The sequence below is a fragment of the Pelodiscus sinensis genome, chromosome 7, assembly GCF_052426305.1.
Source record: "Pelodiscus sinensis isolate ZL-2025 chromosome 7, ASM5242630v1, whole genome shotgun sequence".
Classification (NCBI taxonomy): domain Eukaryota; kingdom Metazoa; phylum Chordata; order Testudines; family Trionychidae; genus Pelodiscus; species Pelodiscus sinensis.
In genome coordinates, this window is record NC_143058.1 from 63,697,352 (window position 1) to 63,724,594 (window position 27,243).

The 27,243-nt window shown below is 41.7% G+C and overlaps 1 protein-coding gene across 50 annotated transcripts in view; it reads right to left on the reverse strand.

Moving 5' to 3' along the window:
• Positions 1 to 27,243, reverse strand: part of LRRFIP1 (LRR binding FLII interacting protein 1) — a 162,303-nt gene that overhangs the window by 47,963 nt on the left and 87,097 nt on the right. For 11 of the 50 annotated variants that reach the window (XM_075934015.2, XM_075934024.2, XM_075934017.2 and 8 more), the window contains 8 exons: positions 25,071 to 25,088; positions 20,697 to 20,744; positions 18,273 to 18,317; positions 17,713 to 17,763; positions 13,212 to 13,244; positions 11,441 to 11,485; positions 7,237 to 7,293; positions 744 to 824 (listed from right to left, as the gene is read on the reverse strand). The exons of 1 other annotated variant lie outside the window; for it this stretch is intronic. In XM_075934015.2, the coding sequence (XP_075790130.1) occupies positions 744 to 824; positions 7,237 to 7,293; positions 11,441 to 11,485; positions 13,212 to 13,244; positions 17,713 to 17,763; positions 18,273 to 18,317; positions 20,697 to 20,744; positions 25,071 to 25,088 (378 nt within the window). The remainder of the gene's footprint in view (positions 1 to 743; positions 825 to 7,236; positions 7,294 to 11,440; positions 11,486 to 13,211; positions 13,245 to 17,712; positions 17,764 to 18,272; positions 18,318 to 20,696; positions 20,745 to 25,070; positions 25,089 to 27,243) is intronic. 38 more of the 50 variants (XM_075934021.2, XM_075934022.2, XM_075933975.2 and 35 more) reach the window with 24 other exon arrangements.

Genomic DNA, 27,243 nt, shown 5'->3' on the forward strand with positions numbered 1-27,243 from the left:
TTTACTATTGAACAAAAGGGAAAAATGAAATTACTCTGCAGGATAGCATAAAATAAAACAGTGAGGTGCATTTACAGAAGACAAGACTGTTAGTAATATAAAGACCCACAAGGTGAAAGTTACGTTCAGAATGCACATACAGGAAAACTACAAAAGGCACAGTACCATGCTATATATACAGTAACAGCACCCTGACCTAGCCAGGTGCACTGTACTTTGTTTGCATGCAAAGAGGACAATTCAACCTCCAAGAGGATTTTAAGGCTTTATGGGTAAGGATTTTCTTGTACTAATACAGGAATCATTTGCCTTGTAAATTACATAAGGTGGGAAACAACAGGGTGCAACTTTCATCTCACCTGTGCGAACCAGAAACAGACTAGCAAGGCACAGAGTGGTTTCAGCTATGATAAACTACTAATATTTAAGAAGGATTTTGCAGTATTTTCCAAGAAAAATTTATGACGACTGTCAAAAGCAAAACAAAACAATTGCAGGAAAAGGAGAGGAACAGATTAACATCATGGCCTGTCTTAAATAGCTTTCTGTTTCCCAGTCCAGACACAAATGGAAAAATGTACAAAGAAAATTGATAAATCAAGAACTAGACACTCCTGGCAACCAGACAAACAAGAGAGTCATTGCTTTGCGCCACGGTCCAACAGTTATTTCTGTGACTAAAGGAGGTTGTATTGTCCAGGTGAACTCAAAACAAAGTCCAGGCTAGAGGGAAATAGACAGACCCGATTTCCATTTTGGGAAGATGGTTGGGATTTGGAAGTGAAGCCACTGTTGTGAAGACCAAGGTCAGAATAATAGGATCCCTGTAGCAACAGGAAGAAAAACCTGAAAATTCTGCTTTATTGTGACGGAATTGTCAAATTCTGTATCAATTCCTTTAAATTAGGATAGCAGTTCTCAGAACTTCACTGCACCATGACCCCAGGAAAGGGGAACGAACCCTGAGCCTGTATAAGCCCTGCTGCCCCTGGAGGGGGGCTAAAGCCCAAGGATTTCAGTTTGGGTCGGGGGGGGGGGGGGAGGACTGTAACACGAGCTGTGCCACCTAGGACTGAAGCCCTGTCTTCAGCTTCATACCCAGTGGGCTCAGTCTTTGGCCCTGGGAGTTAAGCTGACCTGACATCTGGAGTAGACCACACTAGGTCAACAGAAAAATTCTCCAATTGGCTTACTTACCACCCCTCAGGGATGCAGAGTACCTCCACCATGAGGCAACCATCTCCCATTGGCACAGGCAGCATCTACACTTCTGCCAGTACAGTGGCATAGCTGTGCCATTGTGGCATTTCAAGTAAAGACAAGCCCTTGGGCACATAAGCACCTATTTAGATGCTTGAAAACCTGACATCTCAAGAAAAAAACCCCCAAAGTCCTCTTATCCACTATAATATATCCTCTAGGTTAACACTTAAAAACTCTGAAGCCTAGCAAAAAACCTCTGAGTTCTGGGTTGCCAACCACCCCCGTTTCACCAGAAGCCTCAGGGAAGCAGGCCCTATTTTGCTGAGTACTGCAACCCAACAAGGTGGTTTGGGCTGCAGTCTTGCAAGCACAGTGGTGCTCAGGCAGCCAGCCTGCCTGCCCACCCTCACTCCATGGCACATCTCTGAGGTCCTAGAGAAAAGGGCTGGGGGAGGTGGTCTCCACACACTTCCACTGGCTCCCACATTCTGAACTCCTCAGCCCCACGCCCTGCTCAGGGCCCGTACCCCGCTCTCACTCCACAACCTGCTGCCCCAACCCATGAATGCAGGTCGGGGAGAGCGAGTGACAGAGGGAGAGGAGCTGCAGCGAGCAGGGGCTGAAGGGGCAGGTCAAGGGGGTTTGTGGCATTAGACAGTTGGCAACCCAAATTAATTCCATTTATCATGTTGTCTTGTCCTTGTTCAGAGGCTCTTCCAACGTATGCAAAACAGCAGAGGCAACTCTCATCCAGCTACTATAAACAGATCATGTATCAAATTGTTAGAGCAAATCTCAGTAACAAACAAGCTGCACTATTTCGTGCCTCACTGATCAAAACCTGCCAGCAACAGCTTCTCCTTGAATTTTTCCATTGCTTCAGACTTGGGAGTCAGCAGAGTGGAATGGGGAAGATAAAGGAGAGATAAGAGAAGGAATTACAGGTCTTGAACTTGGAATTCTTAAGATGAAAGTGAATTCTTAGAAGACTTACATTAATTACTTTTTCCGGATTTAGGCTCATTATCAGCACTTCTACCCTTCCCCAAGGAACAGGAGAGACCCTGCCAGGTGCAGAGGTTTAATAAAAGGCCAACTCCCATTCAGATAAACAAGAAATCGAGTAAAACTAGGAAGCAGAAACCTGTTCAACCCTAGCACCAACAAGTTATTGGGAAGCTGTGGTGCTCTACCAGATAGAACAGAAATATAGGGTGTCAAAAGACCACGTGAATGGTTTAGAGAGCATCTAGTGTGCGTAGAACCAAACCCTTTTCCTGATATGGTACAGGTAACAGAAGCAGGGAACAATCCACTGTCAGATAAGCCATGACCATATGAAGGACCAAAAAAGTGCACCACTGGGCCACTCAAATGAAATCTCATTTGAAACCCAGTGTCATTCCAACAGCAGTGGCATTCCAGTAATTAGCTTGAATTACTGAAGTTTTGCATCTGGCCCAACTAGTATAGATGGGGGGATTTTAATTTAATTTCTAGGCAGACACAGGGAAATATAATAGCAGCCATCTTTAAAGTAGGTTGTGCAGGAAGGATCTTCATGTTCCAGAGGAAGCTGTAGGAAAAGATGAACTGAAACTCATTCCAAACACTCAATTTTGGATTAAACTTTTTAGGAAACTTCTGGGGTGGAGCAACCCTCTGGCAGAGCACAAGAGATTACCTGCAGCGGTTTGTGGGTTCTCATATTGGGCAGGCAAACAACACATGCCAGTTCCAAGCCCTCAAGTAATGGAAAGGCACTTTACAACACTTAACAGGACTATTAGTTTCCCAAAAACTTTAGGAAAAAATGAGCTAATGTATTTCATACCTGTAGCGTCATATATAACAACATACAAACTGATCAACAAAATGATTAAGTCACATTATGAATTAAATGGCTTGGTGCTTCGCATGCACAATCACTTTTGCAAATTAAAACCTGTTCCATGTTTTAAACATGCAGGTATAACGTATGTCTGTATAGTTCTAAGGGGGATACACGTTCATCTTATGAAGACGCTAATGGATCCTAGCAAGTGCAGTTACTATGAAGACACCTTGTAGACCTTTATTCTTGTTTCCACACTATATGACTGACACTGTGTGGAGTTACAGCTAGGAGAAAGATGTAAAAATCTTGCACAGAGCAATGGAAGCAACCTCCATAATTCAACAGAAGGAACTCACAAACTAGGATGACAGTACAGTTGCTTACCCAATCAGCTGTTTACTTAAGGTGACATACAAAACCACTGCAACTTAGGGTTGCCAGGTGTCCAGTATTGATCCGGACGGCGTGGTATTTTCGCCTCCTGTCCGGTAAAAAAAAATCAGAAAATACCGGACACCTGAAATGTCCGGTATTTTCTGATTTTTTTCCCCAGACAGGAGGCGAAAATACAGGACACCTGGCAACCCTACAAACATTCAGCACCTCCCCTCCAGATCCCCCTCGCCCCCAACGTACCCCACCCCCAATACCTCCCTCCCCCCGATCCCATGCTTACCTGGTTCCGCAGGGAAGCTAAGTTCTAAGAACATAAAATGGCTGCCGGCAAAAAGACCAAGAGGAAGCAATGCCTCCCCTGGGTCTTAGTGCTCAACCGCTCCCCTGCCCAACAACTTTGGTCTCTTCCCCCCCCCCCCCCCTTTTTTCTTCAACAGAATCTTTTCCCTGGTGTTTTTTTTTTTGGGTGGGGAGTGGGTTCAGTATTTTTGGTTCAACCATCTGGCAACCCTGCTGTAACTTGTCCCACAGTAGAGAGGGAATTTATAGTAGGGTTGTTAAGCGGGTGACTGGGTAAGCAAAAATCTTAGCAGTTACATGCACCAACAGCACAGGAGCCCACTCCCTGGGACCTGATGCCCATCGGAAGCTGGCTTTTAAGCTGGCTTCTGGCGCACACCAAGCTGCTACCCCAAGTTATCCCTCCATATCAGGCTTATTGTTTAACCATTTAAATGGTTAGCCTATTACGTCCCTAATTTATAGTGACCCCTTCAAAGCCTTTCTGCAATGCACATCTCAAAACAAGACACAGGTCTGAGTGAAAAAGAGGATGTTTATTCCTAGAAAACTAGTACTTTTTCTTCTTTTCCTCACCCCACAGGCCCTGCGTTACAACCGCCTTCCTCTTCATAAATACTTCAGTCAAGATCCTTGATGCTCTATTCTCAGTAATAATCACTTTTCTATGATGCCCTTCTTTAAAGCTTCCTCACAAACAACTACTAATCCTCACAGTGACTATCATAGAATTATTACCCCCATTTTACAAAAGAGGAAGCTAAAGTTAAGTGATTCATTCAATGTCAGAGGAAGTGTGACATGAAGAGGACATATGCTTTGGTTCTCAATAATGTTTATACCCCTGACATTGGAGAATATAGACAGCTCAATGGATAAATCACTAGATGTGGTAATATTTATATCATTGGTTAAATCTCTAATAGAAAAAGCTTAAATCCATCACTTCCCAATTTAACTGCAAATCTTTTCATTCAATAGCTAAAAAGATTTTCATTAGACAGGGTTTGAGAATTCTCAGCTGAGCTTAGAGTTATAGCTGGGAAACAAATTACTTTTGTACCTCTTGAGATTTCAAAATCAGCACGATGAGTAATAGCACAAGAGCTATGGTTCATGTTTTAATGGTTCACTGTTTTGTGATATGTTTATGTGATCTCAAGGTCTGAAGTTAAAAATAAGAAGTGTATACCACATATTACATATTGCAGTTAAAAATGGGATTTCAGAAATGTAATATTGGTGGACTTATTACATTAATAAGCAAATAATTTCTGCCTGACTGCTGTCCTATTTGCAACCTGCATCCGCATCTCTCCCGTATAATTATGCTGCTGCAAGCTAAATGCTAGTAAGACAGACATGCAGTAATGTTGGATGTAGAGTGTATTATCTATAACTGTCTATCTATATAGTTTAGAGATTTGTGTATCTGTGCATCCGTCTGTGAGTCTGTTTTTTCAAGAACTCCTCCTAAATGGTAAGAGCTAGGACAACCAGATTTGGTATTCAGCTTCCTTAAAAGCTAATGATGAGAGTCCTGCGCTTGCGATGGAAGAATCCCAAGCATTGTTATAAGCTGGGGACCGACTGGCTAAGTAGCTGTTCAGCAGAAAAGGACCTGGGGATTACAGTGGATGAGAAGTTAGATATGAATCAACAGTGTGCCCTTGTAGCCAAGAAGGCTAATGGCATATTGGGATGCATTAGGAGGAGCATTTCCAGCAGATCTACATAAGTGATTATTCCCCTTTATTCAGCATTGGTGAGGCCACATCTGGAATATTGTGTCCAGATCTTGGCCCCCCACTACAGAAAGTATGTGGATGAATTAGAGAGGGTCTAGCGGAGGGCAACCGAAATGATGAGGGGGCTGGAGCACATGACCAATGAGGAGAGACGGAGGGATTTGGGCTTCTTTAGTCAGCAGAAGAGTGAGGGGGGGATTTGATAGCAGCCTTCACCTTCCTGAAGGAAGGTTCTAAAGCAGATGGAAAGAGGCTGTTCTCAATGGCGGCAGATGGCAGAACAAGGAGCAATGGTCTCAAGTTACAGTAGGGGAGGTCTAAGTTGGATATTAAGAAAAACTATTTCACCAGGAGGGTAGTGAAGCACTGAATGGGTTCCCTAGGGAGGTGGTGGAATCTCCCTCCCCAGAGGTTTTCAAGTCTTGGCTTGACAAATTCCTGGCTGGGATGGTTTAGTTGGGATTGGTTCTGCTTGGGCAGGGGGCTGGACTCGATGACCTTCTAAGGTCTCTTCTAGCCCTAGGATTCTATGATTCTGACTTAATTGTGGAACCATACTGTTTAACGTGGTTTTTCTACTTTTACTAAGCAGTAAAACATTCACATGACTGTAACACAGCTATGATGTTGCACAGAAGGGATTCCCAATACAACTGGTCCATCGCAAGACTTCTTCCTTCCCAAAGAATCAGCACAGGAGGTTAGGCTTCTTAAATTCCAGGAAATTTAAGAATCTTCCAACCTTTTTGGTGTCTGACTTCATGCTCTGCTTCCTTTGACCTCAGCTCTTTACATCTGCTACAGAAGTGCACCTTCTGCACATTGGCTGTGATAACCCCCCCCTCACTGCAGTCATCTTGTTTTCAGCTGGTACAAGACTGCAGCTTGCTGGGATCATCTAAGTATACCCTCATTTGTGAGGGAATAAAACAAAGACATATTAAAGCATATGTTGTAACGGTTGAAAGTGAAGAGTTCTCTCCTCAGCTGTTTTTTATTACTGTGTTCCATCTAACAGGGTTGTCACCATCATTATATTGAACCCTCATATCTTAGCTGGTGTACTATGTGAGACAACATTTAATACAGAGGAATACTTTAGTAATACTGTTTGATATGTAGTTTACTACCCAAAGGAAAGTTGGGACTTTTTTTGCTTGTGCACAGAACTATTGTCTTTATAACACACTGTGTTCAGAGATCAATAAAATAAATTCTTTGAGGGTTTAAAAATGTTTATATTGGGGAAACGTATCAAAATGAATTGGTTGTGCAGAATCAATTAGCTATGTCAGGCTCATATTCTAATGGCAATCAAATCTCTTCAAAGGATGCATGAAAGAGCTCCAGAGCCTCCAAACCAAGCTAGATTTCATTGTCAAAATATTTTTCTTGATAATTTGATGGTTTTTTTACCCACTTGCACAGAACTATATTCTGGCCCCTAAATCCTACTTGAATTTTCTCAGTCCCAGTCTTATTCCTTGCTACTTAGTTTACTGTGTTTTGTTTTTTATGGACTTGGTTGTGCCTCTACAGCATGGTAGATGCCAAGTGAATTGCATGACTTGTAATAAGGAAGTCAGGGCAAAATGCCTTCTAAAGCAGGGACCAAAAAACAAACAAAAACAAAAAAGAGAATCTGCTATTTTACTGTAGGAAAAGCACTCAGTAAAGGAGACTTAATTTCTTGAAAAGCTTTCTATTAATTCCATGAATTTAAGCAACCAATTAAAAAAAATCTCTACTAACCCTGCTAGATTTTCTACTCTGAGACGATCCATACATGTCTTCATCATAACCATTGGTCTGTCATGAGAGAAAAATGAGAGAAAAAACTTAAATGAAACCAAAAGAGGTCTCAGAGAAAGTCATCATTTATTTTGCAGAGCAAAGACAGAGATGGCATTTTTTCCACAAATACACCGGGGACAGTCACTGTAGTTCCCCAGGGATCGTTAACTTCAGGCAGCTCATAGAACACTTGACAGTTTTGTCTGTGAGCAATACCTGTATCCCGGGCAAAGACATCCCTGTTCTCACCTCATACTTATGTAAAAACAGTACAGCAACAAAATGTATTTCAAGCCTCAATCTTTTCAGATTCTGGGAACTGAAATTAGACTTTAGAGTTTAGGGAAGGGAAAGGGAAAATATTTCCCCTATTTACCTAAGCTCTACATTCCATATTTGTATTTAAGATTAGAAAAGCTACGTTATTGTAATTAAACAAACTATACTGCACAACATCACTTGCATTTGGCTCTCCTCATTTTTATTTCCATCATGCTTGAATCCAGACATGCCCACCTGCTGTATCCCAGAATTCTACACAGCCCTTCAGAGACTGAAGATCAGAATCTGCTCCAAACGTCCTGGATTTACCTCTCGGTACTCTCAAAGACCACACTTCTCAGTAATCTTACCTCTGGCATGAATATGGTTCTCTTTAGGACCCAAACTCAAATCCACTATGACCAGAACGTAGTGCTAGTCCTGTTTTTAATTTGCAAACACCATGGAACGTGTACCATCACCTGCGAGTCAAGAGCACCCATACTAATGGCCATTAAAATGGCAGTCTCGCTGATAGTTCTACTACTTGCAAAACATTATGAGACTTATAATAGACAGAAAACTAAACAATCCCTAAATTTGTTCACATGGTTTCTGTAACTGGGTTGGTCACAAGATATAGGGAAGGCAAGGATGGTGAAGTAATATTTTTTATCGGACCAACTTCTGATGGCTGAAGGTTGCTTTTGCTCTACACAGAGGCCTAAGTCTGAAGAGAAGCTCCCTGTAACGCAAAAAGCTTCTACCTTCCACTACCAGAAGTTGGCTATATAGCCAGGTTGTAAAGTGATCCAAAACCTTCTACCTGATGCAGCAAAAAAGTCATGTTCCTCAGGGAAGGAGTGGAAGAAATTGGCCTACTAAGACCTCAAAAGACTATGCCTGTTTTCATCTGAAACCATAATGAAGTGGTAACCATAAAGATTCCTCTAGAGTAGAGTAGAGTAGAGTAGAGTAGAGTAGAGTAGAGTAGAGTAGGAGTAGAGTAGGAGTAGGCTGTTCGTATCATTATCTATGTTAGGGTTAGGATATAGCCAATTAACTGCTTAACCATTATGTTTACCCAATTAACCACTTAACCAGGATCCCACCCATTCGTGGTGGGGGGGGGGGGGGGAGGGGCTGGCCAGGCCACCGGCTAACCAGTTACCAGTAAGCATCACCCGATAAGGGTGGTGCTTACCAGTTAAATGGTTACACCCCTAGTTAGTGTTGGGACACTGATGAACTTATAAACATCCAAGTAGGTGCTTTTGTTTTTGAAATATTTTCTCTAATATTTTTATCTTAATAAAGTAGGTTTGTTTAGAAAGAAATTCTTTACATCTGTAGCAGACACTCTTCCATGTCTTTGAAGAGAAAGCAAACAGATCTGTTTAAACTAGGGGTGTGAAAAAGGGCCTCCACAGGCCGAATTTGGCCCACTAAGCAGATTGATCTGGCTTGCGGAAGCCCGGCTACTCCCTCGCCCCCCAGTCCAATCAGGGCTTAGAGACTGGGGTGCGTGCAGCACTTAGAATCAACCCTGGTGGTTGACTCTAAGGCCTGCGCACCCGAGGACAGGGAGCAAGAGAGCTTGCAGGGGGGAAGAGTGCACAAAGTCTGCTCCCACCCTGTGCCGTGCACTTCTTGCAGAAACAGGGCAGGGTGGGAGAAGACTTTGTGTGCTTCCCGTGCCTCTGGGCTCTGATTGGCCTGGGGGCAGGGGAGCATGAGAAATCTCCTCCCTCCCTGCAAGGGGCACAGTGCTTCTAAGAGCCACATGCTCTTGCAGGACGGGAGAAGGGTGGGAGGAGACTTCGTGTGCCCCTCCCCCAAGCCCTGATTGGCTTGGGGGACGGGTGGAGGGAAGCATGCAAAGTCTCTTCCCATTGTCAGGGACATGGCCACCTAGAGGAAACCACCAGCTGTTTAAAGCAGCTGGTAGTTTTTTTTTCTGGGAGAGGGGTGGGCAGGAACAAAGATTTCATGCACTCCCCCACCCCCACACCAGAGTCCGTGGGTGGGGAAGCACAGAAGTGTCCTGGCCCCACCCCTTCCACCTGAGCAGCCTGGGCCACTTCAAAAATTTCTGAAGTGGCCCCCAGTCAAAAATTATTGCCCACCCTTGGTTTAAGCCATGAGTTCTCAAATTGGGGAGGAGGGGTCATGTTGAGGTTATGATGTAACGGGCTGTGAGCTATCAGCCTCCACCCCTATCCTCTGCTACGCCTACAGCATTTATAATAGTGTCAAATATTAAAAAGTTTTTAATTTATAAGGGGAGGGGACATACTCTGGAGCTTGCTAAGTGACAGGGGTCACCAGTGCAAAGGTTTGAGAACCACTGGTTTAGGTAGAGTATCTTCTCTGCAAATACATAGTTAAGGTCGGGAACTGAGCAGCCTGTGAATACCCTGATCAGAAAGGAGAGACACCTATCTCTCCACCAAGAAAGGCAACAGCTGAGGAGTTGAAACATGAGAGCTGGTGTTCTTGCTAAGCCACGGAGGGGAAATCCAGGGACAGTTGCCCTGAACAGTCACATTCATCATGCGAGTTACTGTGAACAAAGTTGTGGCAGACAGACAAAATGAGTAATCATTTGTCACATTTCCACCTTTCGGGTACTTCCTATATTATCTGGCAATATATTTTGTACTAAATGCAATACTCCTATTAGAGATAAAAGAAAACCTACATGTGTGCACCCTAAGGGAGTTACATAAAAGCTGATTCTGCAATAACCCTGTCTAGAAAAAACAGGTGATTGAAATTTCTTTGGCATGAAATCAATGCAACAAGAAAAGTAGCCTCTAGTTTGGTGGAAGCATTTATATCCGATAAGCTGCCACTCAGTTCTGGATAAACTCTTTATTCCTTTCTGGAAGCACTCTTACACTATTTTCCAAAGTACAGGTTTCAGAAGTCCGTTCTGTGGATGTTTGAAGGAGATGGGAAAATAGTTTTCAAAAACAGACTACCCTTTTGAGTCTTGACATTTTTCCAGTAAAAAGTCCTGCGTTAAAAATGGTCTGTAAAAATTGTCTTATTTACTGAAGCACTCCTAGACCTTAAAGTAGTGGCCAGTTATTAGTCACTTACATGAGCTTGTTATATTGAATGTTGATACGTTACATTTACTGTTTTACTATGTGAAAATTACTTACCTCTCTCCCACCCCCCGCCACTTTCTCCTCAGCCCATGGGAAATACAACCTTAGTTACCAGGTACACACACCATCACACTAGCCACTACCATCTTTTGCCTATCTCTTTCCACTAACTAAAGTAGCACATGATGATAGAGTATGTTGAAAGAAATCAATATGGAGTACATACTACTTTGGTCCCGGACAGGGGAAGCCGGGAGGGGCGAGAGGCACCAGCCTCCCTGTTGGGCCCTCTCCCAAGCCTCCGCTCCCTAGCCTCCCGGCCCCACCAACCGTGTGGCAGTCCTACTGGAGCGCCTGGTGCCCCCTGTCCTTGCAGCAACCCTGCCACTGCTCCAGCCATACGGCAGCTCTGTCAGCCCACCATGCCAGAAGCCAAGCTGGCTGTGAGAGCTCCGTCCCTCCCCCCCAGCTTCAGGCTCTGGTGCCCCAGCCAGCACGCTCTGCTTCCAGCCACTGGGGGCTCTCTAGTCCCACAACAAGAGAGTCCTGGACCACAGAGGTTCAACCTATATAATCATTTAGGCTGTACTCCTATAAAGACAACTTAGTGCCTTTTTGGCACCCACAAGTCCGAAGAGCTACAAAACAATCCTGGCATTGAGCCAATTCCTCAGTATAAAAACCTGTTTGGCCCAATCTGGCCATAACTCTATGGCCAACATTTTTTGCACTTCTCTCCAGCCCATCATAACCCTCTCAGAAGAAAACAATCTCTGAATACATACTACTTTGGAGTTCTTCTTTTTGGTCCTCTCATTCTCTAATCCAGCCTGCAGTGAAAGTAAGAGAATCCAGTAAAAAGATTAATGAATTCGTGTCTTTCCCCATGTCCTACATGCTGATCTACATGCAAAAACCAAGTCCTGAATTCCTACAAATCTACAGTTCATGAGTTAGTGTACACACTCAAGGAGGATAGAAAACAATCATACCAGATTCAACTTGATAGTTTATTTAAAATAATATAAAATTATAACAATTCAGTTCAAATTAATAGCTGCAGTTAAATTTATTCATGCCTTCTAGGTTAAATCAATTAATAGAACCATACCATCTGCCATATATACATACTGTACTTCAGCAATATATCCATGCAAAAACTCACATAACAAGCGTTAGAACCATATCTATTATGTAGGCCACTGACCAGGGAAACTGAAAATATTGGGTGAAAAAAATCATAATTTGAAACAGGAATAGGGATGCAGCAAAAGAAAAAAAATCAGAGCTTCCAATGAAATCGGCTGCTAGTTTTGACTTACAACAACCAGCTAGAGGGAGGCAGCAATGATGCTCAGTTCAAATAAAGTGAAACTGTTCTTTATTTAGCAAGCTTTTTACAAATAATTTCTTGTACTTTGCCTTTTGTGGAGGCACAGCATGACCCTGTGCTCTGTCGACTCACATGGGAGCAATGTTAATGTTGCCATGTAAGTTAAACCCAGATGTAAGGATCCCAATCTTAAGGTCCCTATTTTTAAATTTTTCCCAAGAAGTATATATATGCACACACTAACTACAAATATTGATTTTATCTTCACAAGCAAAGAGAAGGCTATTCAAACACGGTATCTACAGTACTGAAGATTTATTCATCTTCTGTTTCCCAGAACAAATCTACTTGAAATGAATGATGTAAAATAAAAAGGGGCTTGAAATATATGAGAAACTAAAGTTGTACATAACACCCAATTCTCTAGTAGGTAATCACTTTTCTACCTAGGTTTTAGATATTTTCAGGACAGCTCTATTTACAAATGTCCCAGAGGAAAAAACTTTCACTGTTCATGTCTCAAACACACATTTTGTGAATAATGAGGTTTTTATTTGTGAAGGTTAGCACACAGAGCACTGGAAAATGAAACAATCCCTTCTCCAAGCAGGTACAAAATAAGTAGTTCTCCATGTGGCCCTGAAGGGACAGTATCTTTAGGTGGGAGTTAGTTCATTCTCCATTACAGGCAGTCCCCGGGTTACATGGATCCGACTTACATCGGATCCCTACTTACAAACGGGGTGAGGCAACCCCGCACTAGCTGCTTCCCCCCAGCAGACCAGGGAGACGCGAAGCTAGCGCCCCCGCCCAGCAGACCAGGGAGACGCGGAGTGGCTTTTCTCAGCAGACACCTCAGCTTGAGAATAAAGGACTGTGGGAAGTGAGGTGTGGGAGAATAAAACTGAGCTCTGGAGAAATGTTTGGCTAGTTTTTCCCCTACAATATGTACCAGTTCCGACTTACATACAAATTCAACTTAAGAACAAACCTACAGTCCCTATCTTGTATGTAACCCGGGGACTGCCTGTACTTTATTCAGTCATTTTCCTTGATCAGTGTGACAAATGTCACAGTACTAAATGAAGCAGTGGGATGTCTCTCATTCCTTGCAGTCAGGTATTTGGGTCAACCTTTTCTACTACCAACCAGATATAGCAATAGGTGTTAGTATTTATATATATTTTAGTTTATCACACATTACAACGTCAGACCATTCTCACCACTGGATAAGCGCTGGCATACTCCAAGTCAGACTGTGAAGAGCATGAGAGGAAACAACAACTATCAGAATACAAACGAACCCAAAAGATAGCAATCAGGAAGTCATAGACCCAGAGTGTAAAAATTAAAATTCTTTGTTTTTGAGCAATGACAGCACAAATGCTAGCAGAGATTCACAAGTCAGTAATATCAGCAGCCATCACTCAGAGTAACAAGAGAAATAGAGAAAAGTACTTTATACATTGCATCACTATTGGGGAATAACTCAACAATATTTCATCTTGTGGGATCTTGGGATGTGGGATTTGTCTCACTGTGAAATTATTAAAGGAAAACTGAAGAGAACTGGCAGTGGAAGAAAACTGAAACCAGGATCATATTCTTAAAAAAAAATAATTCCTAGATGATATTCTAAGTTCCTCTGCAACAAAAATCACTTAAGGGTAAAGTAAGCTTATGGCGGCTTCCAGAATAATAAAACTAGGAGGCAGTTTTCATCTGTCTCAGAACAAACCATCCTAAAACATTCTTAGAGAGTAGATGCTGGTGAAACTGAGGGGAAAAAAGTTGATGATTTGAGAGTTCTGGGAGGTGTCACATGGCAAGAATTCTTCTAGAACTGATCTACTATTTGGAAACTTTCTGTCCAAAAAGAGAAAGAACCAACCCTTCAAGAGAGAAAAATTGTAAATTCTACACATCATGCGGCGTTCCATACATTTATTTATATATAAAAAGCCAAGCCAAATATCCTTGAAAGAAATCAACAGATGCATAATTAAATGTCTACATAAACCACTTAAAACATTCACAATTCTCTCTTGTCAAGCAATTGTGAATTATGTGAAGCGTGCATCTATACTAAGAATATAACTAGTTGTATTTAGTTTCAGCGTGGTTAAAACCACGTGCATTAAAGCAAAGCTATTAAGGGACAGACTTCAGTTCAAATGAATGACCTAATATATATACCTCCTGCTTTCCCTGGCCTAAACCATTGCCTCTGGAACAAGGCAGGAAATCGCAAGGTGCTCTCATTCTTCAAGTCTTAAAATTTAGGGGTTAGATCTCCCTCTTTGTGGGTGCACAACTCAGATCTTTGGATTTATGAGCATTCATTGAGGGTGGCCTCTCAACAGTAATACAGGAAATTAAGTGCCATAACATTAGCAATATTACGGCATAAAGTTTCTTCTACAAGACTCCAGTAGACAAGGGCATTGCTCACAAACTTAATGAATAAATATTATAAGCTGGATCTTCAGCTGGTGTTCATCACTGACTTCAGTGGAACAACACCAGTTTGCATCAAATAAAGATCTGGCTCAAAACTGAAAGACCATATAGTTAATAGCATGGGAATACTTTTGGATATGAGGGATGCTTCTTTACACTGGAGAGATTAGAAATCAGATGTTCTTTGGGGTGAGAAAATGCAGCCTGTTTTATGAGATGCACATTATACCAAGGTCTAATAGGGAGTCTTATTCATCTGGATTTGAGAGACAGGTTGACAACACTGCAGGATTGGCCAAAGTCTCCAGGAACTAAAACTTAATCTTTAATTAAAGATTATGTGATGAAATCTCCAGGAACACATCCAACCAAAACTGGCAACTCTATTTGGAAATGATATTTCAGTCAATGTCCTTGCAGGTCAAGAAAATACACTTACAGTCAGGGCTGAATAAGCATTTTAATTGAAAATTGCCCAGAACAAACTAAACTGTAAACTTAAGTGCTCTAGGAACTAAAGCATTTTTTTTTCTTAAGTCAGTTCCAGGCACAATGCTATTGAAATTTAATTCAACTAAAATCTTAAATCCATTTTAATGTTTATTTTTCTTAACCTTTTCCTCATCATTGATAAAGCCCAAACAATTATTGCTTTCTTGCTAGTGAAATTAAGAATGCAAGATCATAAAGGTATCGAATACATTCTAATTATACTATTTGGGTAAATTAAATGAATCCCAAATTCCAGGAGGCGGGTATGTTACAGTAAAACCATTGTCATACCATTAGTAGTATATAGATGCCACAAAAAAGAAATGAGCTATTCATAGTACAAGATGTACTGTATGTCCACCAGAAAGTAGAAATTAAAAATTAGCAATCACTCTTTCATTTGTTTCCCTATTTATATATAAACTATTTAGGGGAAGATAAGACCATTCTATTCAACAGTTCCTCTGGAGATATTCCTCTAGGGGGGGAGGGGGGGGAACTCATGGTATATGTCTACACTACCAGGTTATTTCAAAATAAGTTATTTCTAAATTACTCCTGAAATAAGTACAGGCAGTCCCCGGGTTACATGGATCCGACTTACATCGGATCCCTACTTACAAACGGGGTGAGGCAACCCCGCACTAGCTGCTTCCCCCCAGCAGACCAGGGAGACACGAAGCTAGCACCCCCGCCCAGCAGACCAGGGAGACGTAGAGCGGCTTTTCTCAGCAGACACCTCAGCTTGAGAATAAAGGACTGAGGGAAGGGAGGTGTGGGAGAATAAAACTGAGCTCTGGAGAAATGTTTGGCTAGAGTTTCCCCTACAATATGTACCAGTTCCGACTTGCATACAAATTCAACTTAAGAACAAACCTACAGTCCCTATCTTGTACGTAACCCGGGGACTGCCTGTATTTTGAAATAAGCCTGTTCCTCTTCACAAGCAGGAATTGTTATTTAGAACCAACAAGCCCATTATTTTGAAACAGGCTTGGTAGCGTGGACACTGGCCTTGTTATTTCAAAATAAGGGGAGTTATTTCAAAATAACTTCACAATGTAGACATGGCCTTAGCTGGCTAGTTAATTATAACATCTTCTGAGAGCTGCATGAGACCTCCCTGCAAATGGTAAATGGTAAAAGCTAGGACTAGGCACATGGACCATATTTTAAAATATATAATTTTAATCTGGATTGAATAATCTCAGTCTTAAAGAGAAACTCATGCTATTTATAACTATTAAAACTGAGCTCACTCTGTCTCTTTTCTTCTTCCCCTCCATAGCCCCTTCCCCCCCGCCCCCAACCTTCTCCCCTTATTTATTCTTGGATCTAGACTTCCAACACTCCGGTCATCTGAAGAAGTGGATCGTGCCCACAAAAGCTCATGATACCATCTATATGTTTTGTTAGTGTTTAAGGTGCTACTAGACTGTTTGTTGTTTACGTTTTTCCTGTTACAGACTAACTCGGCTATCCCCTGAAGCTTTTGCATTAAAACGGTCTGGATCAGAAAACAATTACTGTTAATGGAATCAGACAAACAGAAATGTTCATACACAAACAATTCTATGTGCCCACTGTGGCCATGCTAATTCATGTTCCAAACTCTTCTAGACCATCTCAATTTCATTACCCTCTGAGCACCTCTCTCCTAGGCTCCAGAATAATAGGTAATTTCTCTTTCAGGTATTCTCACTCTCTCATCACTGTTAGATCAAACACATCCACTCTGATTTAATTAGCACTGTCACACTCCCATCTCTGCATCCCTTTCTTTTCTTTTCATGCATCCGAGGAAGTGAGTTTTCTCTCACGAATGTTTATGTCCTAATGTCTTAATAACTTTGTTAGTCTTCAAAGTGCCACCGGACTCCTTGTAGAATTTTAAGAGTTTTCAAAAGACAACAAGCGCACTGCAGGACAGTAGCAGGATGGTCTCAACCACGTGCACTATTTATGAGATAAATTTGGTCCACGGAGGAATTAAAACAGTGCAATGGTACAGAAGGAAGCAGTTCAGTGTGCCTATAGGTACACTGGTTGGAGCTCTTTTGTACGCAAGCGTTTTTCAGCTGTACTAGGAAGATGGTAAATTTACCTCTTCTAGATTAGGCCTAAGTGATTATGAGCCCCTGTGCTCAATACACATGCATATGTGATCCTTCCTTAGTGCCCAGCCTCATTTTGGGGAGGAGACAGACTCCAAACATCTTAATAATGGCAGCTTTGGGAGAAAAAAAAAGTCACCTGGATCTCCAGGCTATTTAGAAAGATCAGCTAAAAACAGTATTAACACTGGTTCACAGTAATACTAAACTGGATGTGTTTTCTAAATTTTGACCCCTCAAGTCCCAAACACCAACCAAGTGAATGCTGCTTCATTTCTCAGATTGCGCCATATGCTCACTAATGCTGAAACCATTTAAGAGGAAATTCTGTACAACATCATCTTCAGTAAATACCTTCCCCGATAATTACTAGACTATATCAGAAAAAAATATATTCACAAAATTGTATGCTTTATTTATATTAATATTTACAATTTAATGACTAAGACTGACACCGCTCTACAGTTCTATTTGGATGAAGGAACTGTTGGCTTCAACGTAGGCCTTCAGAATAAGGCTACGCTGTAGAAAACTGGGAGATTTGGAAGACAGCAATTATCAGAGCTCTCTCTGGAAAGGAGGCAGAGCAACTTTTTGGAAGATGTGGGAGAACAGCAACATCAATGCATTCATACACTTAATTGTACAAGTTACTAACCCTCAGGCTTCCACGGCTCCCCACTGACATGCGCTCATCTTCATCTGAAGCCTATTGAAGAGAAAGTGTAGGAGACAAGAAACAATTAAAAGAATATAGTTAATAAGCAATGAAACAAGCAGAGAGAGAATCAATGAGACAGAAACCAGAGGGAGAAGAAGCTTTACTTGCCCATTACATATGTTTCATTTGTGTTAGATGACATACACAAGAGTAAATATAACAGAGCCATCTCAAATATTGTATTGCATGCAAACAGTCCAGAGAAACTTAACACATTCCACTACAGGCTGAACAGGTTAGGAGCTTGCACAACTCCTCTTTGTGCCAAGTCTGGCTCATGTAAAACAAAAAAGGTCACTGTTCACTTATGCAAAAGTTGAATTTTCTTTATGCTGACAACTTGCAAAAACTCCCCCAGAAGTCTTTGCAGAGATGCGTGAGGTGTTGCACCAAATGAACAGTAAGTTACATTTGTTTTGAGAAAGAGACACTGCCAATGCACAGAATGCTGGAAGTTACTTATGTAAAAGTGTGTAAAGAATAACGAAAATACTAACCGAGGCATTTCTTCTGGATCTACGAGAATAACGCTCACTGTCTTCCTACCGAAGCAGCAGAGAAAGGAAGAGTGAAATGTTGAAAGGACAGGAATAATAAAACAAAGCCTTTAGTACGAAAAATATGAAACCTCAGCAGTGTTGAGAAGGAAGCTGGATTTAGCAAGGCTTACTCTGATGACAGATGATGCACAATGGCAACTGAGGGGGAAAAAATCACAACCTGCTATTTCTCTTCACCTGCCTCTTTCCTTCATCCCAGCCCATTCTTCATGACTGCCCATTTCTAAAATACAATGGCAAATTAAATGCATTGTTTTCTTTATTTGTACCTAGTATAGCTGTAGCAATACTGATCCCAGGATAGGAGAGTGACAAGGTAGGTGAGGTAGTATCTTTTAGTTGGACCAATTTCTGTTGGTGAAAGACAAGTTCACACAGAGCACTCAGAAGCACTCAAAAGTGTGGCTTTCACCATCAGAAGCTTCTGCCTCATGATTATCTAGATATTTACAGTGCAAACACATTGATTTAAGACCCTTGAATTTACTACTCTAGTGGGCCTGAGAGCCTGTAGCTACAGTCCTTTTTAAATGAAAGCTTTCCTAGTCTATTTCCGCCTCACAAACAGTCTTATTCAATTTCTCTAGCATTCTCTACCCTGTAAAAAATGAGAAGGCAACCCACCTTTTAAGGTGAGTTTCACTGAAACACCTGGCCTTTGCTGACAAGCTAAACAAATCTATATCCTGCTTCTAATCACTGTACAATATTATACATTGCCTTGTGTGGGAACACTGAACAATGTAGTAGGATGCACTAAGTTTCAACAAAATTGTTTTAACACTATTTAGCAATGGCTACAAAGTGGAATTCCAAATAAATGTGTTGTACAACTATATTTTCCAGAGGGGAGTTGTTTAAATACACTGGGTTTCAAGCAAGCTTAAATATTGCGTGGTTAGCTCTGGTTTTGGGAAGCATTAGAGACGGCGAGCTCATACTCTCTGCAGAGAGCATGCACGGTTTGAAGTTACAGAGGCTGACTTGTGAGTTATCAAGGGAATGTGATCAGTTTTGGCAGGTGGATCTTGCTCACATGCTCATACTGATCACCGTTTTCAGTGTGATTAAATAGTTTTCACCGGGTCAGACAGGCAGAAACCATGGCATCACTGTAGCAAAGGGTAGTGGTTACCTGTTAAGATCCTCTGGCTATAACTACATTAAATCAATTCCCCACATTTGCCAAAGCCTTGGGCACTGCTGCACCTTAGACCCTTCTATCCTCTGCCTGTCACACACAATACTATAGTCAAATCTAGGTCATTAGACTCAATACATGGGTAGCTGGGAAGAATTTAGTGGCCTGTGATGCACAGGCAATCAGACCTGGTGGTCCCTTCTGGTCTTAAACTCAATGAGGCAGTTCACCCTGTCTAGGTGGTAAATCACCTTGAAAATGGCAGGAGTATAAGCCAAGAAAGCATGTGGGGGGGGGGGGCTGGGGGGACAGGGAAAGGGATCACTATGTCAAGAAGTAAGCCAACAAATTCCAAATTAACTCATGTTATGAGGTCAGTGGTACCCAAAAAGACCAGCCCTGCCTCCAGTCCCTAAAATATAAACGATGTCAAACTAAGAATCAAAGAATTTCTTTTAAGAAACTGAAAAATACATCAAACCAAATCTGGTCTGTTTTAGAAACTGTTTTAGTTATTTAGAAGAAAAAACAATAACAGTTTTCCAGGTCTTTAGGAAGTTTTTTAGTGTGGCTTTAACTCAGGAAGCCCATTTTTAACAACATTTTCAATCTTTATGATTTGACCTCTGGACAATTGGATATTCTTCAGAGGCTAATCTAAGTTTGATGGCTCACTCCATTGCAAAAGCTAGAAAATTAGATTTCAGGACTGATAGGAGCGGAAACATCAATAGAGTAACATAAGGAGGCACATGCTGGTGTTTGCCCTTTTAACTACATGGTATAAAGGTACTGTTGAGTAGGATTACAGGGTCAATGCAAACATGCCTGGAAGTCTCTGGATACCAACCATCTACAGTTTAAGAATGTATTCAAACAACAGACATTGAGAGAACTCAAACTGTCATAAAATTCAGACCAAGGTACATCCTAATGCTAATGCCAGCAAATAGTGTTTTAATTCCAACCTGTTTTGGGATTAGAACTTTGTAAAGCAGGATGGTTTCTGTAATCACATCCTATATATCAGACCATTAAAACTCACTAAAAACAAACACAAGTGTAAGCAATACTTCGGATACAGAATTCAAAACAGTCTTCAGAAGACTGAAACTAAGTCTTCAAATATAGCTATATAACTGTCCCACGGAATCTTAAATTGTAAGCTGTACAAAATTTCAATGTTAAAATTATTTTTAGCTTTGTTGGTCAAGGCCTACCATCCACTGCTCGATGTCACCCCACTTTGTATCCAGACCATAATATTTCTATAGACAGAAAAGGGAAAAGAGAATTTAGATGAGAACGATAAGCAGTGAACTTTGAGACATGCATTGCCATTTTTCTGCTTAGCTGCAAAGTCCATCTCTCACACTGAAACACACACGTTCAAGGATTAGACAAACATGCCAGTGCAAAGCTGGAAACTAGAGAGTGTGACACTCCTTGGTGCTAATGTGAAAAGCAGCGCATGCCTGAAACAAGCCTCCTTATAAAGAAGAAAAGTGTTTGTTGTGGTTTGTTTTTAAATCTTACAATCATAAGCTAAGGTATTTAAGGCCTGTATGTTTTCAGAAATGCAAACAAAACTGGGAAAAGAAGACAGGGTGCAATGAGCCTTAGGTTCCTGACACGGTTTAGTCAAGACCTGTTATAAAGGATCTGAACATAACACTTTCAGGATGAAACATTCCATTAAACCACGAATTTATACACTTGGAAGGAGGACAAATTGATTAAAATAGAGTTAATCTCCATACACTCTTATCAAAATTAACTATTCTTAAAAGGTCCTTTTCAAAATTGTGAATACCTTTTCCAAGACTTCCATCATCATGAAAGTGGTACTATATCATGAATGGTAAGAGGTTACACATTGCAGTAATTTTTTTAAATTTTATCATAACTTTCAAAAAGTTTAAGTCATACTATTTTGGGTTAAGGAGACTTTCATAAACACCGAAAATGGACTTTTTAAAACCATGCATATATGGGAAGACAAAACTGAAATGGTTAGTTTACTGAACTCTATAGTCTACCATCAAGGCCTATACCAAGTACAATTTAGGGTGTGTAATACTACAAAAAGTGAAGGGCAAGGTGTGGAAAAAACACCCCTATTCAGTACCAAACATCACATATGCATTGCTAGAAGAAAGTCTTCGATTTCTTGGTTCATATTTTCTTTGAATAACAATTTTGGAGTACCCTTACTGATTTTGAGACTAGATCAGACAAGCGCTTTAGAGTTCAGAAAACTAACCATTTCAGGTTTTTTTCTATATATACACTATTTTAAAAACTCCATTTTGGATATGTATGAAAGTCTGTTTAACCCAAAATAGTACAAATTAAACTTTATGACAGTTATGACACAATGTAAAATATTACTGCATGCAAAACTGAATGAATGATTAACTTGATAGATATCATTGACTTGTAAAAACAAATGAGAATGGGTGGATGGATGCTTACTTCTGTCTTACGCAAGTATATAAAATATTAGAATACTAGCTTCCAAAAGCTGTCCCTGACATTTAAATAAAAGATTAACAATAATTAAAAATATGAGTATTTACTTAGCGCTTTATATGTTTAAAGCACTATGTAGCCATGCTTCTAGAACACAGAAACATCTTGCTATGCTCATAAATTGCTTAACCAGAAAGCAGTAAAAGTCCAAAGTGTACAGGCAGTCCCCGGGTTACGTACAAGATAGGGACTGTAGGTTTGTTCTTAAGTTGAATCTGTATGTAAGTCGGAACTGGCGTCCAGATTCAGCCGCTGCTGAAACTGACTGACAGTTCTGACTTACATACAGATTCAACTTAAGAACCCCAAGTCAGCTGCTGCTGAAACTGATCAGCCGCTGATTCCAGGAAGCCCGGGGCAGAGCAACTGTGCCTCGGGCTTCCTGCAGTCAGCGCTGGTCAGTTTCAGCAACGGCTGACTTGGGGACGCCTGGGGCAGAGCAGCTGGGGTGCTGCTGGGTTGCTCCAGTAGCGCCGCTCCTCGGCACTACTGGACCAACCCAGCAGTACCCCAGCTGCTCTGCCCCAGGCGTCCTGATTCAGCCGCTGCTGAAACTGACCAGCAGCGGCTGAATCAGGACGCCTGGGGCAGAGCAGCTGGGGTGCTGCCGGGTTGGTCCAGTAGTGCCCAGAGCGGCGCTGCGGGACCAACCGGCAGCGCCCCAGCTGCTCTGCCCCAGGGTCCACAACAAAAGCCTGGTCTGCTGGGGGCACACTAGCTGCGCCCCAGCAGACCAGGGACACGGGGAGCAAAGCCGCAGCAGCGGGGTGCCTCGCCTCTGAGGCTTTGCTCTGGCACGGGACCCGCTTTGCTCCCGGTGCCCCTGGTCTGCTGGAGACAGTCCCCAGCAGACCAGGGGCACCGCGAGCAAACCCGCAGCCGTGGCGGGGTCCCGCGCTTCTGAGGCTTTGCTCTGGCAAAAAATGCTCTGGCAAAGCCTCAGAAGCGGGGGAACCCGCCGCTGCTGCAGCTTTGCTCGCAGTGCCCCTGGTCTGCTGGGGACCGTCTCCAGCAGACCAGGGGCACCGCGAACAAACCCACCGGGGCTGCGGCTTTGCTCCCGATGCCCCTGGTCTGCTGGAGACGGACCCCAGCAGACCAGGGGCACCGGGAGCAGCTTTTCTCGCCCCGGAGTTCGAGGTGGCTGACCGCTGCCTGTGAGTTCCGGGGCAAGAAAGCCCCGTTCGTAAGTGCGGATCCGACGTAAGTCGGGGACTGCCTGTACTTTAAGGTTGGCTTTACTTCATTTCTATTGTTTCATCAGCAATTGACCACAGTTTAAGGATGTTAAATTTAGACCAACTAATCAAAAAGTTGATGTAATTTGCATTGACTATCCTGCCGGATCTTGCTACATGTCAAAGGCAGAAGCGCCGTGGAGAACATGGCCAGCAGGAGACTCAAGCAGCCCCCTTTTGGCCCCGCGCACCCTGCTTTTGAAATGTACAAGAGCCCTGCTTTTGCTACATTTCAAAAGGGGAAGCACCACTAGTTCTCTGCTGTGCCCCTCCCCCTTCTCCCCACGGAGACAGTGCTGGGGGAAACCGACTTTCTAATAGAGGCAGCTGGGGGGGGGGGGCACTAGTTGAGTAACTAGTTGACTATTTGCTTATTGGATAGTTAACTAATCACTTACATCCCTACCACAGTTACAAGCTTTATCCATCTCATCATTAGTACTGAACTAAAAATGTAATAAATCCAGGGTTGTGAATTTAATTCCTGAGGAGGCCATTTAGGGATTTGGGGCAAATCTGTCAGGCTTCTGAATTCAGTCTTGTGAAGAAGGACAAAGGACATCCATAAAATATTTCAATATTTCTCAAAATTTTGCAGTTCTCCTTTGAGACTTTCCTTCCCACTTGAAGCTATCAGATTGAATACTAATTGGCAGCTTTTCAAACAGTATAAAGATGGGATCTGAAAGTTAATCTAGGTACTTCCTGGTTATATAGTAATTATTTTTAGGGCCAAATTTTAGCTTGGTCTGTTTGAACAATCAGAATGCTTCTAATAGGGATTACATATATACTGTAACTAAGGGTTAAATCTGATCCTGTAACTGGGACTTAGTTAATGAATTTGTTGACATGCTGGCAGAAACGGAATTCAACTTGCTATTCCAAAAGAGTTGGTTCACCAAAGATAACAAAATTCAAATTTATTTTTTGTTACAGAAGTAATAAAGCTATTGCTCTGAATGGATAGCAGCTTATTTCAATAAGAAAGTGATTTTACATATTCATTTTTCAAAATATAACAGCACCTTCAAATCTCTACACAATGTAGTCAGCCAGTGAAACATGCAACAAAGGATACTGGAGCGATAGATCAAAGCAAACTAGCGTTTGATTTTCAGAAGCCAATTATGGTTCAAAGGTAACAGTCTCGGACCATTTATTAAAGAAGCTGCATGGCTGTAGGTTTATATAATCTTGGGCTTCCTTCTTTCCCCAAGACACCATGGTAAGTAAGTTTTTTTAAATATTTCTGTTTAGGTATTATATGGTTCATGTAGTTCAAGTGCTGTACATCTTGAGATTTTGACATAACACGAAGACTTGCTGATCATCAATAACTACCATTATAAGCATATTAAAATATTAATTTTGCATTCATTCCACAAACTACTATACAGTTTATGACACAAAAAAGCCACCAAACAGTTTCCTATTATGCCTGATTTGCCAAATTAATCTTTCACTGACTGCATGGATAGTTTACATGAAAATCAATGGGAGTGAATAACTTGTAATCATCAGATGTGAGCTAGAGATACTGAAAGCTAAAAAAGAGAGCATTTGACAGGGAAAAGAGGTTGTTTTGAATTGTTTTGACTCTGCACATTATGTTCTTAACTACCAGCAGAATTCTCAGAGCTGCAGGGAAAGGAGGACAGTTAGGGTACGAAGACACACAATAATTAGGGATAGTTACACACAGAAAAATCCTGCTGCGTATCATGCATTCATGAGGGTTTTATTTCTGAAATGGTATAAAGGCCCCTGATGTGAAAAAGAAATGCATGCAAACCATAATTCATGAGATCAGACAAACCCTACCTTTTGGACCTGATAGATCTACAGGAAAAAGGGGAAGAGGAAAGAAATTGTGAAAGAAAAAAACACCTGTATGAATAAATTAATAAATCACAATACGATTTTAGGACCTATTGTAAAGGGAAAAAGTTGTTTATGTAGTATATACAGCAAAGTGTGTACACAGAAATAAGCCATAATCCAGGAACTCTTTGTAAAATTAAAAACTTCCCTGCTTTCACGCTCCAGCCTCCTTCATATTGAGCTTATATAAATTATACATTTCCTGATTTTAGACCCATTTGATGCTATAATACAGAAACAGATATAGTTGCACCCTAACTTGAAAAAACATTTCTTAAGCTTTACACTGAGTCTGTGGCAATATTCTTTTAATTCAAAGATGGGATGATGATACAGGTTGAACCTCTCTAGCATAGCACGAGAGGCCCTGACTGGTTCTGAACTAAAGAATTTGCCAGACCATGTCAATATTGTTTAGCAGCATGACCAGCACTTCCACTGCTTACTGGGCTCTTAGAAGATATTTAGGGGTAAGTTAGAGCTAAATAACAGCACAGAACACAGAGCCAGGACTGGTGGCTGTAAACAAACTTTATGGGATTGTGGGAAACTTGGTCACACCCATGATAAGTGGACGTCCAGCTAATTAAATCATGCTGCACCACGGATGTTGCCAGATCAGAATGTGCTGGACTAGAGAGGTTCAACCTCTAATTGGCTTTGCAGTGATTCTCTCTTCCACTCTCCCTCCCAAATATCTATCCCGGAGGACAATTATGCCTCTATTCTATTCTAACAAAATGAAGTGAGTTTAATAGCATTAGCTACAGATTAATCTGCCATCCTTTAGTAAGACTCCACTTTGTTTCTGGGTTGTGCTAAGTTAAGGAGCAGCAATAACATTTTGATAGCTAATAGAATTGCATTATCAAGTATAATTTCAATGTTATCCACTCCACTGAAAATGTGTCAACTGTTGGCCAGGACTAATGTTACTGCTCACAAGTCTGTCGTATACCCACATGCTTCCAAATGTGTTCCTCTGTCCAGCTTTTAACTATAATTGTTAATAGAGCTCCAATGACCAGACTGAAAGTGCACATCTGCAGCCAGTAATGACTGCAAGAGCTGCTACTACAGGTTGGACCTCCCTGGTTTGACACCTGACTGGTCCTGAAGGAGTGAGTTTGATGGACATGGGGAGGTCAACTCCAGCCCCTCTGCTGATGGACTCTCGGCTGTCCTGGGGTCTGACAGCAGATCGCCAGAGCTTTGTGGCCAGTGCCAGGGCTCCGTAGCCAGCTGGCCTCTGCTAACCCCTGGCTTTGGAGAGCTCCACAGAGCTCCCCTATCCCCAGGCCACGAGGCTACCTGCTCTCTGGGCAGCCTCAACTGCTGGACTCATGGCTCCACTCCCTGCCGCTGGTCTTCTGGGGCTCTCTCTTCCAGGGCTCACTGGTCCAGCCAGACCACGGATGTTGCCGGACCAGAGAGGTTCAACCTGTACTAACAAATCTGTTAGTTTGAATAGTACACCAATAATTTAAAAAAAAAATTAAAAAATCACCACACAGGCCTCTCTTCTCCAATTAGTTAACTGACTATAAGAAATGTCCTTTAGTTTTTACAGTAATGCTAGTGTTTGTATTGAAAGACAGAAAAGTGTAGAGAATGGAACAGGTTTCCTTTTAAATTGGTATTAGTACAAGCAATTGTGCACTGAACAAACACAGTAGGAAAAACACTAAACCATGGAGGAATGGACATGTGTAACATCTCCAAGGCCAGTTATAAAAAAGTTAGGCGATGTTTTTTCTTCACATGACCTCATATGTCTGTTCCATCATAGGTGACACACAAGCAGGTTAACATTGAGGCAGGTTTGCACTCTGTCTGAATGAATGTTCAAAGAACTAGCATTGTTCTTGGACTGATGGGAAATAGGCAGCAAAATCATGTGACCATAATTCTGTTTTACAAATGTCTTGAATAGGTACTTGTGCTAGGAAAGCTGAAGCCGCTTGTGCTGTGATCAACTTAGTGAATACTTTAGGGTAGCATGACATTAGCTAGCTATCTGCACAAACAAATGCAAGCAAAAATCCAGACGGCAATCCAACATGTAAATACGTTTGCTTTCTATGCTGTCAACAATCACAAAAAAATAACTGTG